General features: G+C 42.7%; 1 protein-coding gene across 1 annotated transcript; it reads left to right on the forward strand.

The window, feature by feature from the left end:
* Window positions 1–3010: 3010 nt before the first annotated feature.
* On the forward strand, window positions 3011–11898 carry BORCS7 (BLOC-1 related complex subunit 7). The gene is made up of 5 exons (XM_004265905.3): window positions 3011–3182; window positions 9686–9748; window positions 9860–9903; window positions 10873–10893; window positions 11670–11898. Exons 1-5 carry the CDS (start codon window positions 3045–3047, stop codon window positions 11719–11721), a joined length of 318 nt encoding a protein of 105 aa, XP_004265953.1. The 5' UTR covers window positions 3011–3044; the 3' UTR covers window positions 11722–11898.
* Window positions 11899–12039: the final 141 nt, after the last annotated feature.

The raw sequence follows: 12039 nt of genomic DNA on the forward strand, positions 1-12039 counted from the left end.
CTCCTCCTCTCCTCCCCGTTTTTCTTTTTTTTTTTTTTTGGCCACGCCACTCAGCTTGTGGGATTTTAGTTCCCTGACCAGGGATTGAACTGCATCCTCAGCAGTGAAAGAGTGGAGTCGTAACCACTGGACTGATAGGGAATTCCCACCCCCTGGTCAGTTTTTACATTTCCCACTTTCTGGGGCCAGACATTAAGGACTGGGACATTCAAAAACAACTGCATGTATGGAGAAAATTAGAAAGTGACTGTGTGTGCTCAGGGAAAGGCTCAGAAAAGACTGGGAAGACCTTCAGTTTACACTTTGGCTGATCCTCAGCAAAGAGACTGCGTACCACAGTTAAAAACAAAAACAAACAATAAGGAAGACAAGCAAACCCTGAGAAAGGGGAAAATCTGGTTTCCAGAGTTATCACATTATTAAATTCAAAAGTCCAGTGTTCTTAAAAAAAAAGTCACAAGGCATACAAAGGAACAGCAAAGTATGGCCCACTCAAAGGAATAAAACAAATCAGTAGAAACTGTCCCTGAAAAAAACCTAATGTCTGATAACTAGACAAAGATTTCAAAGTAACTGTCTTAAAGATGCCCAAAAGACTAAAGGGAGATATGGAGAAAGTCAAGAAAACAATGTGTAAACAAAATGGAAATATCAATAAAGAGAAAACTTATAAAGAACCAAAGAGAAATTCTGGAGCTGGAAAGTATAATTGAAATGAAAAATTTATTAGAGAGATTCAAAGGAGATTTAAGCAGACAAAAGACTCAGTGAACTTGAAGATAGGACAATGGATAGACCCTGATTGCTTGGTTTGCAAAAGGGATTCACTGAGGTGAGTTGTCATTGACTGAACGTATTTCAAACAAGTTCTGGTGGTATATTAGTTTTCTATTGTGTGTAACAATATTACCACAAATGTAGTGGTTTAAAACAACACATATTTATTATCTTATTATTTCTGTGGTCAAGAATCCAAGAACAGCTTTTCTGAGCCATGTACTTAGAGTCTCAGAGGGCTGCAATCAAGGTGTGGGCCAGCTTCTCATCTGGAGGCTCGATAGGGGAAGGATCTGCTTCTCCACTTGCCTGGTTGTTAGTAGCAATCAGTTCCTTTTGGTTGTTTGGCTGAGAGCCTCATTTTTTTGCTGGCTGTCAGCTGGAGCTCAGCCCTCAGTGACTAGATGACACTTGTAGTTCCTTGCCACATGGAGTCGTCCAATATGGCCACTTGCTCCCTCATAGCTAGAAAGGGAGAGACTCCAGCAAGATGAGCCTTACAGTCTTATGTAATGTAATTACATAATCACTTACATATAATCACATGTCTCCCATCACCTACGCATATACTATTGGTTAGAAGCAAGTCACATGTCCCACCTACAAGTAAGAGAGGTGGAATACACAAGGGCGTGAACACCAGGAGATAGGAATCATGGAAGCCAGCTGTCAGTGGCCAGTCTGTCTACTACAGGTGGCTACTTGTTACCATGGCTCTACCATGGCTCAACCTTTTCCTAAGTTTATGGGTGTACAGCAACTGGAGTCTCTTACACTGCTGTTCGGAATGCAGTGGTAAACTTTGAGAAATGGTTTGGCAGCTTCTTGAAAAGTTAAAGACTTACCATATGACCCAGCCATTCCACTGCCAGATATTACTCAAGATAAATGTAAACAAACTCACATAAAGACTTGTATATGAATGTTCATAGCAGCTTTATTCATAAAACCCCCAAATGGAAACAACCCAAATGTTCATCAAAAGGTGAGTGGATTGACAAAATGAGGTATATCCATACAATGGACTATTTCTCAGCAATAAAAAAGGAACGTATTAGTGATATACACAACTAAGTGAATGACTCTCAGGATGTTATGCTGAGAGAAAGAAGCCAGACCAAAAAATGTACTTCCTGTATGATTCCATTTATATAAAATTCTAGAAACCCAAATTAATCTATAGTGCTACAAAGCAGATCCGTTGTTGCCTGGAGTGAGGGATAGATGGTCTACAAAGGGGCACTTGGAAACTTGTGGGGGTGATGAAAATGTTCTGTATCTTAATAGTGGTGGTAATTCACAGGTGTACACATCCATCACACTCATCAAATTGTATGCTTTAGAAGAATGTAGTTATTGAACATAAATTATACCTCAATAAATTTGATTAAGAATAAGAATTAAACGAAAGAATCAGAGACATGAAACTAGACACTTGGAAGAGAAAGTAATGTTGATACTGAGTATAGGTGATTTTAAACATAATTCGCCAATTTACCATTGTCATCTCTCTCGTGCATTAGCTAAAAAAAAAAAAATAGAGCTACATGAAACACTTCAGATACTAATTCTTTTCAAGGTGTTAATCAGTTTGCTTTAAATACAACAAAGGGGTCATTTATCACTAAAAATTACTAGAGATGTAAAACATTTGTCATACCTGTTGACTATCTTATTTACTTTTTTAACTGCCTGTTTGTGAACTTTGCCAATTTTTCTATTAGCTTGTTCTTCCCGGTTCTTCTGTTTGTTTACATGCCTCCTCAGCCTGGGAGCTCACTGGAGACAAGGACTGCATCTCTTCTCTTTACCTCAGCCCAGCAGTGTTTGGTATTTCGTTCATGAAATGTTTGCTAAAATTGAATTGATCTTAATTCATTCTCATGCACTTTGGAGAATTTAACTTTATTACTTCTGTTTTACAGATGAGGAACACAAGATGCTGCAGAGGCTGAATAATTTGCAGTCACACAACTAAACGGCATAATTGGGACTGTAATCCAGGCCTTCTGATTTTAAACCATGGGTTTATTGAAATTGTATTCCATCCCCTCCATTGATGTTTGCCTGGGCCCTGTCTTCTTCAGGATATCAACTGAGTATTTTAAATGAATTTAAAGTTAGCAAAGCTCACCCTCCGCTACGCGCATGCGTCCCTTCCTCTTCCCATGGTAGGAAAAAAAAGACCCCGCCTCCTTTCGCTTTGCTCATCTTTTGGCCCCTGCGACTCGCCATCGCCCGTCGGGAGGCGTTCACTGGTTGAAGTGATGGCGACTGGGGCTCCGGATTCGCAAGCGCGATTTGGTCAGTCTGTGAAGGGGCTTCTCACGGAGAAGGTGAACACCTGTGGTACTGACGTGATCGCGCTCACCAAGCAGGTGCTGAAGGGCTCCCGGAGCTCCGAGGTGAGCTGGGAGTGGACTCTCCGGGCTTAATACCGGGAGACTCGACTTCCATAGCCGTGGGAAGAGGGTCGTGTTGCATCCTGGGAATTGTAGTCCGTGAACTAGTGGCGAAGGGAGAAGACCTCGTTCCGGAGGGCGCGTGTTGCATTCTGGGGTGTGTAGTCTCTGGGTAGGATTAGCGGTCCTGTGAGCCGGGGGGCAATGGAGGCGGTGGGGGAAGAAACGAAATGATGGGAATCGGTGCTTCAAAGCAGAGATCGCCGCAGACGACGGATGAGATAGTGGTCCTAACGAGTTCCTCATTTGTTTCTCAGAGTTGTCTCTAGTGAAGATCTGTCTCTTTCGGCCCCTAAATTCCGCGTGGTTTTGCCCTCAACATTCCAGATTCCACACTTTTATGCATCGTCTGTCCACAGATTTATTCTTTTCTGACTTGTCTTTCTGGCCACATTCTTGGTTTTCTGTTTCTTAGATTAGCTTTCTCCTTTGCCGTGATTTTCCCCTCATCATCCTCTGGCTGATTCCGTGTATGGGATTATTTGATAGCTTGTCACACCTGCAAGCTTTATATGTGTACACTGTCTCTCTCCAAAAAAGGACCTATCCATTGTATCCTGAGGTATTCACCCAAGTGAAATGAAAATATATGTCCACACAAAGATTTGAACATGTTCATAGCACATTTATCCATAATAGCACCAAACTGGAGACAATCCAAATGCCCACGAGGCAGGTGATTGGACAAACAAAATGGGTCTAATGACCCAGGCTTTCAACTTCTAGGTTTTAACCAGGAGAAAAGAAAACATATACATCATTTTGTTACATAAACCAGCCATGCACATAATGTGTCATCTAAGATGTCCAGGTTTGGAGTCTTTAAAGTGGAAAACATCTTGAATACACTTGTAAAACAATCTGGGGACAGAGTCTTTAGATTTCTATGACTTTCTCCTGTAGGCCATTGTCTTGCTCATAATTAACTCAGTAGCAGTGTATCTTAGCTACTTATTTTCAAGAAGTATTTTTGATTTTCAAGTTAGTTTTCATAACAGTAGCACCTCTTTCTCTCCCACTCTTTTTTTACTCATGTTTCATCACTTATTATTTCATTGTTATGTAGTTGCATTAGCAAACATAATATGTTTGCAAGCCTTCACATTTGTATATGAATGTTCAAAGCAGCTTTATTTATATTAGTTTAAGGTCCAGTAGAATTATCCTTACAAAATTAGCTTTCATGTTATGTCCTTAGCTTCTATTGATAGTGGCTGCAAGAAACAGCTGAATGAAAAAAGTGTTTGCGGGACTTCCCTGGTGACGCAGTGGGTAAGAATCTGCCTGCCAATGCAGGGGAAACGGGTTTGAGCCCTGGTCCGGGAAGATCCCACATGCCACGGAGCAACTAAGCCCGTGTGCCACAACTACTGAGCCTGTGCTCTAGAGCCTGCGAGCCACAATTACTGGGCCCACATGCCACAACTACTGAAGCCTGTGTGCCTAGAGCCCATGCTCCGCAACAAGAGAAGCCATCACAATGAGAAGCCCACACACCACAACGAAGAGTAGCCCCCGCTCGCTGCAACGAGAGAAAGCCCGTGCGCAGCAAAAAAGACCCAACGCAGCCAAAAATAAATAAATAAATAAATTAAAAAAAAACAAAAAGTGTTTGCGTTTACCATAATACTATTGTTGAAGTCACTGATCTGATGATCCCAGATATGCTTTGTATGAGGTCCACATGGTATACTCATTTTAGGATTCAGTATCAGAGGAAAGTTTATCTTTTTTGAAGAATTGTTGTGTTGCCTTTTACCAAATAAGAATTACGCAACTTACTGTGTTTCACTTTTTGCCTTGGTTGCACAGAAGTTGCTTTGTCAGTTTTAGTGGTAGACATACCTGCTTCCTTCTCCTTTTCATGATTTTTAGATTCTATTTCAGCTTTTCAAAAAAAAAAGTGTGTGTTTTATGTCGTTTAATTCATTAAGTCTTCACAATCACTAATAAAGGAGGTACTTTTCTTACAGAGAGGAATTTCACTTGTCCAGGGTCCCACAGTAGCTAGGAAGGGGTAGAGCTAGGATTCAAACCTAGGCAGACAGGTTCTAAGCCCATACTCTATGACGTCACTTCTCACGGCCGCTGGCTAGATGAAGTGGCCAAAAAGCCACAGTGCCACCATTGACTGCCCTGATATGGCTTGCTGCTTCCCGCTCCTGCTCCTCGTGTATTTTTCATGAGGGCTTCTTCTGTAGTCGATTTAGACAGGGTGCTCAGTAAGCGGTGTGGATTGAGTTAAGCTGAAGCCAGTCCAACTTTCTGGGACAGAGTTGACACATATCTCAAGTCTAAACTTTTTCTTTTTTACTGGATCTCTTACATGACACTTACCACATACCATATTGTATTTTTCTGTAGTTACGTATTTTTGCCATTTCCTTTACTAGGCTCTGAGGTTATGGGAGTGTCTTACTGATTTTCAATCCTTCTGAGCCCACAGAGCATTGCTTCTCTCTTCAGCAGTCTCCAGATAGCTATTTTGTTTGAGAAACTGACAATTTCCATGTGTAAAACACTCATTTCACAGCATCCACTTAACACATATTTACAGAGTGTCTGCTATGTGCCAGGAACTGTTCTAGGTACAAGGGAGACGTTGGTACACAAATGTGCCAGGAACTGTTCTAGGTACAAGGGAGACGTTGGTACACAAAACCAACGTCTAAGTAAGTCCCTGTACTTAGAAAACTTCCATTTTAGTGAAGAGACAGACAAAAAAATGAAACACAAAAAAGGTGGTAGTAAATGCTATGAAGAAAAATAAAGCTGGGAATAGAGAGTGCTGAAAGGGTTTTCCCTAAATAGGGTGGTCAGGGAAGGGCTCTCTGAGGAGGTAGCATTCGAGCAGATGCTTGAATGAAGTGAGGGAGCAAACCATATGGACATCTGGAGGCAGTTCCACGTCGAGGACATGGCAAATGCAGAGGCCTTGAGATGGGAATGTACGTAAGGAATGCAGGGAGGCTGGTGTGACTGGAGCACAAAGTGAGGAAATCATACCAACTTATGTCCATGGCACAAAGAATGCTTGTGCCTAATACGCTCCTCTTGTGCACACCTGCGCTTCTGCTCCTCCAGGTGAATTGTGTGCTTGGTAAGGGTTCATTGTGGTTTTTTCCTAAGCCTGTGTAAGGCACTTGTGCTTGCTATTGCAACTACATTGTTTCATGGGATGATGTGGGAAATGATGAAATATGAGTGCAGAAAAAAAGAGGGTTGCTGTTGCTATGAAAACTAAGTTGAAAATTAGCAATACTTGTTGAAGAGAAGTACCAAGACAAACTGGTATTGAGTTAATTATGAGCAAGACAGTGGTCCAAGCCTGGGAGGAAGTTCACTGAAATCTAAAAAGATTCTGTACTCAGGTGGTTTTACAGGTGTATTTAAGATGTTCCACTTTAAGGAAACTGAAACTGGAAATCTTAGGTGATACGTTACGTGTGTGGTTGGTTTATGTAAGAAAATGATGCACAATGTCAATGACTTCATCTGTCATCACAGAAAAGGCCTTGGCCCTACATTCCAACAGCCCCTGCATTCCAGGCCATCACAGGTCCCGTCAAGCCTATCTTCTAAATACCTCTCAAGCCCCCCGTGCCCCCTTTTTTAACTGCCACTTCTGTGGTTCAGGTCACTCTCATTGCTTGCCTGGAATACTGCAGTGTTCTCCTAACCTGTCTCTCTGCCTTTAGTCCCCTGTCTAGTCCATCCTGTTTACCACATTCTAAAACAGTAAATCTGATCATGCCACTTTTTTGTAACATTATATTACTTCGGAATTCTAAACAGCAGCCGTTAGGTCTCAGAAGTCACTTCTTTTAGGAAGCCTTCCCTGAGCACCTAGCCAGTAATGGGTTAATCACTCCTGCCCCCCGAACTCCCAGGGCATTCAGTGCTTCCCCCTCAGCACTTACCACAAGGTATTGTAGTACCTTTGTCTTCTTTGTCATCCCAGCCTGTGAGCCCTGTAAGGATGGGGGCTATGTCTCTTACTGGCTCATAAGCGCTTAGTAACTATTTGTTGACTGAACGAGGAAGATTCTGTTAGAACTCTTTCTTTTCTGCCATCGGTTTGTCAGTCACCATCCATAGGAGTTTGGAGTTTGTCACTTAAAAGTGGCCACAGGGCTTCCCCGGCGGCGCAGTGGTTGAGAGTCCGCCTGCCGATGCAGGGGACACGGTTCGTGCCCCGGTCTGGGAAGATCCCACATGCCGCAGAGCGGCTGGGCCCGTGAGCCATGGCCGCTGAGCCTGCGCGTCCGGAGCCTGTGCTCCGCAACGGGAGAGGCCACAGCAGTGAGAGGCCCGCGTACCGCAAAAAAATGTATATATATAAAAATAAATAAATAAAGACTTTAAAAAAAAAAAGTGGCCACAAGGAGGGAACAGGAACTCTCATACCTGGTGGGTGGGAATGCAAAATGGTATAACCTTAATGGGGGGTGGGTGGCAATATGTAGCAAAATTAAAACCCTCTGATCCAGCAGTCACAATCAAGATTCTGAGTCTATCCAAAGACATGATGGCAAAAAGATACAAAGAACTATGAGGTATTTTTTGTAGCACTACTTCCAATAGCAAAAGACTGGAAACAGCCCCAAAGTCTATAGCGGAGGACTGGTTGAATAACCTTATGAGACATCTATTCAGTGGAGTGCTCAGCAGCCCTGGAAGAACAAGGTGGAGATTCAGTATATACTGCTGCAGATCCATCTCAGTAGATATTATCAAGTGAAAAGAGCAGGGTGCAGAAGAGCGCATATGATAGGTTACATTTTATGTAAAGGGGGCAGAATATATACATATGTCCATTGTTTGTAAAGGAACAATGGAAAGATAAACCAAAAATTAATTTAAAAAATATTTATGCATAGGGGAGAGATACCGGGGAGGGGAAGAGGCTGGATAGGTCTTATTTTATTGTTTTGCCTTTAGAAGCATGTAAAGTTTTATTTTTATTTTGTACATTTATTTATTTTTATTTATTTATTTTTGTCTGCTTTGGGTCTTTGTTGCCCTACGCGGGCTTTCTCTACTTGTGGCGAGCGGGGGCTACTCTTGGTTGCGGTGTGCATGCTTCTCTTTGTGGTGGCTGCTCTTGTTGCAGAGCACGGGCTCTAGGCACGTGGGCTTCTGTAGTTGTGGCATGAGGGCTCAGTAGTTGTGGTGCATGGGCTTAGTTGCTCCACAGCATGTGGGATCTTCCCAGACCAGGGCTCGAACCCATGTCCCCTGCATTGTCAGGTGGATTCTTATTTTCGTTTTTTGTTTTTTGTTTTGCGGTACGCGGGCCTCTTACTGTTGTGGCCTCTCCCATTGCGGAGCACAGGCTCAGCGGCCATGGCTCACGGGCCCGGCTGCTCCGCGGCATGTGGGATCTTCCCGCACCGGGGCACGAACCCGTGTCCCCTGCATTGGCAGGCGGACTCTCAACCACTGCGCCACTAGGGAAGCCCTGTCAGGTGGATTCTTAACCACTGCGCCACCAGGGAAGTCCCAAGTTGTGTTAATTTTTAAAGTTAAAAAGAAAAATAAATAAAAGTTGCTGTGAGGGAAGGAATCTGGAGGCTGGAACAGTGCTGGTGTCCTGGTTAATTTGAAGTCATCTGTCCCCCTTTCACCAGAATCTCTCTGACCCAAGGGAACAGGGAGGGTTGGTAGGACACACATAACAGTAGCTCCCTTTACATGGTTGGACTGCATGTCTGCCAGGAACAGGGTGCCACAGGAGGCCAGAAACCTCTGTTGATCTCTTCTTGCCTCTCTGTGAGGAGGCAGATCTGCTGAGCACAGGCCACCCAGCTGAAACAGAGCTCACTCAGCCTTTCTCTCTTGGCCTCAGGGCCCAGCTATCAGGGAACTCATCAAAGTCTGCTGCCGCACTTCTTTCTTTCTCTTCCCCAGCTCCATCTGGCCATCCTTTACACGGTGGTTTCCCACTTGAAAGCCCAAGCTTCTCCCCAGGCCTTTTTACCCCCTCTGTGTCTCTCATTCCATTTCTCAACAGCTACCTTCCTTCTGTCCTTTAAAGCCCTATCCTAACTCCTGCCCTCTCACTCCTCTCAAACCACCCCAAATCTCAAGTTTGCCTTTAAAGAATCAGAAGTTAGGTTCTCACCGGGCTTGTGGAGCCAGAGTTTGTTTTCGCAGACTTTGCCTCTCAGCACTTGATTAATAAACTCAGCAGTTACGGAGGACTTGATTTCTCAGGCTGTGGCCTTCAGAACAGATGTCGAGCCCATGCCAGAACTGCCGTAGTGACAATGAAATGGATTTTCAACATGACCAAATGGGAAATTATCCTCCTTTACATTTGGAGGGTTTATATTTGTATGGGGTGGGGGGGTGGGCACGGAGAAAGGGTGGTGGTATAACAGCTGCAGAGAGATTACAGGAAGTTTGGAAGTTTTGATTATTACCATTTTATTTTTGTCTTCCAGCTGCTAGGTCAGGCTGCTCGAAACATGGTACTACAGGAAGATGCCATCTTACACTCAGAAGATGTAAGAAACAATTTCTATTATGATTTGGGTTTTATATGCACAGTTTGTTTGGCTTCAGGGAAGTGGAATGTTCTATTTCTCTGTTCTTCTTTTTTTTTTTTTTTAATGCAGAGTTTAAGAAAAATGGCAATAATAACAACACATCTTCAATACCAGTGAGTATTCCCTCTCCAGTGCCTACTGTACTTATTAAGCAATCGTTTTCTGCAGGCTGTTTCTTGTGGCCTTTGTGTTTCAGCATATTTTCCTGTGGAGGCAGGAGCTGGGAGTAAAGGAGGGGTTAGTCAAGGATGTGTTCCCTCTGGAAGAGATGCTTGAGACTGCATAAGAATTTGGGGTATGGAGTGTGATCAGAGTGGGCACCACCTTTGTGAACCTCTCTGATAATTTGAGGGCTTCTCAGAAGGAGAGACTGCAAACCCCATAAGGGCAGGGCCCATCCAGGACCACACACATGCACAGCGCTTGGCACCCAGTAGGCACTTAACCAGTATCTGTCCACTGTCTGTGCCTGAGGTCTTTCCTGGAGCATCTGCACCTTCCCTGGAGAATCAAGTATAACTATGTTCTTTATCTTACATTCCCATATATAACCCAACCCTAACTACATATAAATCATCCAGGAGATTTTGAAATATAGAGACCCCTTTTGGACAAAATTATAATTTAATTAACTTGTCATCTTATTTCATTTTGCTTTTTATTTTATGTAGTTGACATTATACTTATGTATCTATTAGAAATATCTGACTGGGAATTTAACTCTTGATATCTAAATAGCTAAATACTCATTTTTTGGGGGTGTGTACATGTCAGGTATGTGACCGTTTGGCTCCACATACCCAGACTGAATTTGAGCCATACTTGTAGTTTGTTAGACCACATCCCTCACTCTGATAGAATATTATTACATCTTTAGGTTTAGAATCATCTTTTCAGCAACTCTGCACTCAGATATTGAACCTCTGTTCAATAACACAATCTTAGGATAGGATGGACAGAAATATAAAATGTGACAAGCTGGAAATTTGTTCTGCCTATATATACATATCTGACCAAAAATAACTTTTACTAGTTTGCTGCATTTTCTTATGTTTATTTTCCTCTTTCCTTTTCTGATTTAGGCAAGAAGCTATTCAGAAGAAGTAAGTAACCCCAAAGGTAGAGGAGTGGGGGGCCAACTAACTGTAGCAGGCTGGGGGGAATTATGCTGCTGGGCCTAGGATCAGTACAAAACTCTGGTTCACAGAGGCCCTTAAGTTGCCATGTGTTCTAGGATAGCTCATTGGGAATATAAAGAATATTTCAAAGGCATGCAGTAAGTCAATTCACTGCTAGCAAAGGCTTTCTAAAAGTTATAGAGTGTAGAGACCAACTCTGAGGGTAGGAAACCTTTTACATTGGTAATATTCATTAAGTAAAGTAAATGTGCTAAAGTCATTGAACAGCCTTGTTTTTGTTTTAAGTGGATTAAATCTGTCCCTTGCAATGTTGTTTACACTACTAGTTGGCTTTACAGATCTTTTCTTCATAGTTTAAACATGTCTGGGACCCTAGTGGACCAACAGAAATTTTGATTTAGTTCAACAGAACTATGCATATAATATACTTTGTGCAAATCATTTGCACAATGAGATGTCCTTTTTTTTTTAACATTGATCGCATTTTTTTTTTTTTTTTCAGTATCTAGTCCTCCATTTTTTTCTAGGGAGAACATATGAAATTGGACTTGCAGGGACAGGAAACCATTGCATACAAAGAATGTAGAGGAATACCCCTATCTCTGCATCCAACCATGGATGTGACCCCATCAATAGCCCCCACATTTAAAGCCAAAAGAAAGTACTATTGCATAGAGAGGGTTGCTATGACAACGAGATGCTCATTCTAGATAAACCTTTTTCTCTATTCTAATTTGTAGTGTTGAGCAGTCATCAAACCTACAGGACCAGTTAAATCATCTGTTGAAGTAGAACGTGTTATGAGAGGGCAAAAGCACTTTGCCTGACATTGAGGAGGAAATATCTTACATAACCACTGTGCTATGGGTTTGATTTTCCATTTTCTTCTCCAAAAGTTAAGTTAGAGTAAGATCTGTGATGATGAACAGTTTCTCCTGAAAGGAAGTTAAGTGATTGAATTTTTTTTTTCTTTTTTTTGGCGGTACGCGGGCCTCTCACTGTTGTGGCCTCTCCCGTTGTGGAGCACAGGCTCCAGACGCGCAGGCTGAGCGGCCATGGCTCACGGGCCTAGCTGCTCCGCGGCATGTGGGATCTTCCCGGTCTGGGGCA

This window comes from Orcinus orca, chromosome 14 (genome assembly GCF_937001465.1).
Source record: "Orcinus orca chromosome 14, mOrcOrc1.1, whole genome shotgun sequence".
In the NCBI taxonomy this organism is placed as follows: Eukaryota; Metazoa; Chordata; class Mammalia; order Artiodactyla; family Delphinidae; genus Orcinus; species Orcinus orca.

Excerpts from the sequence above, each read along its gene's own strand:
- BORCS7 (XM_004265905.3), top strand. The coding sequence starts at position 3,045 with ATGGCGACTGGGGCTCCGGATTCGCAAGCGCGATTTGGTCAGTCTGTG. Across the intron at positions 3,183-9,685 it reads AGGGCTCCCGGAGCTCCGAG|CTGCTAGGTCAGGCTGCTCG; the intron begins GTGAGCTGGGAG and ends TTTGTCTTCCAG. Across the intron at positions 10,894-11,669 it reads CAAGAAGCTATTCAGAAGAA|TGTTGAGCAGTCATCAAACC; the intron begins GTAAGTAACCCC and ends TCTAATTTGTAG.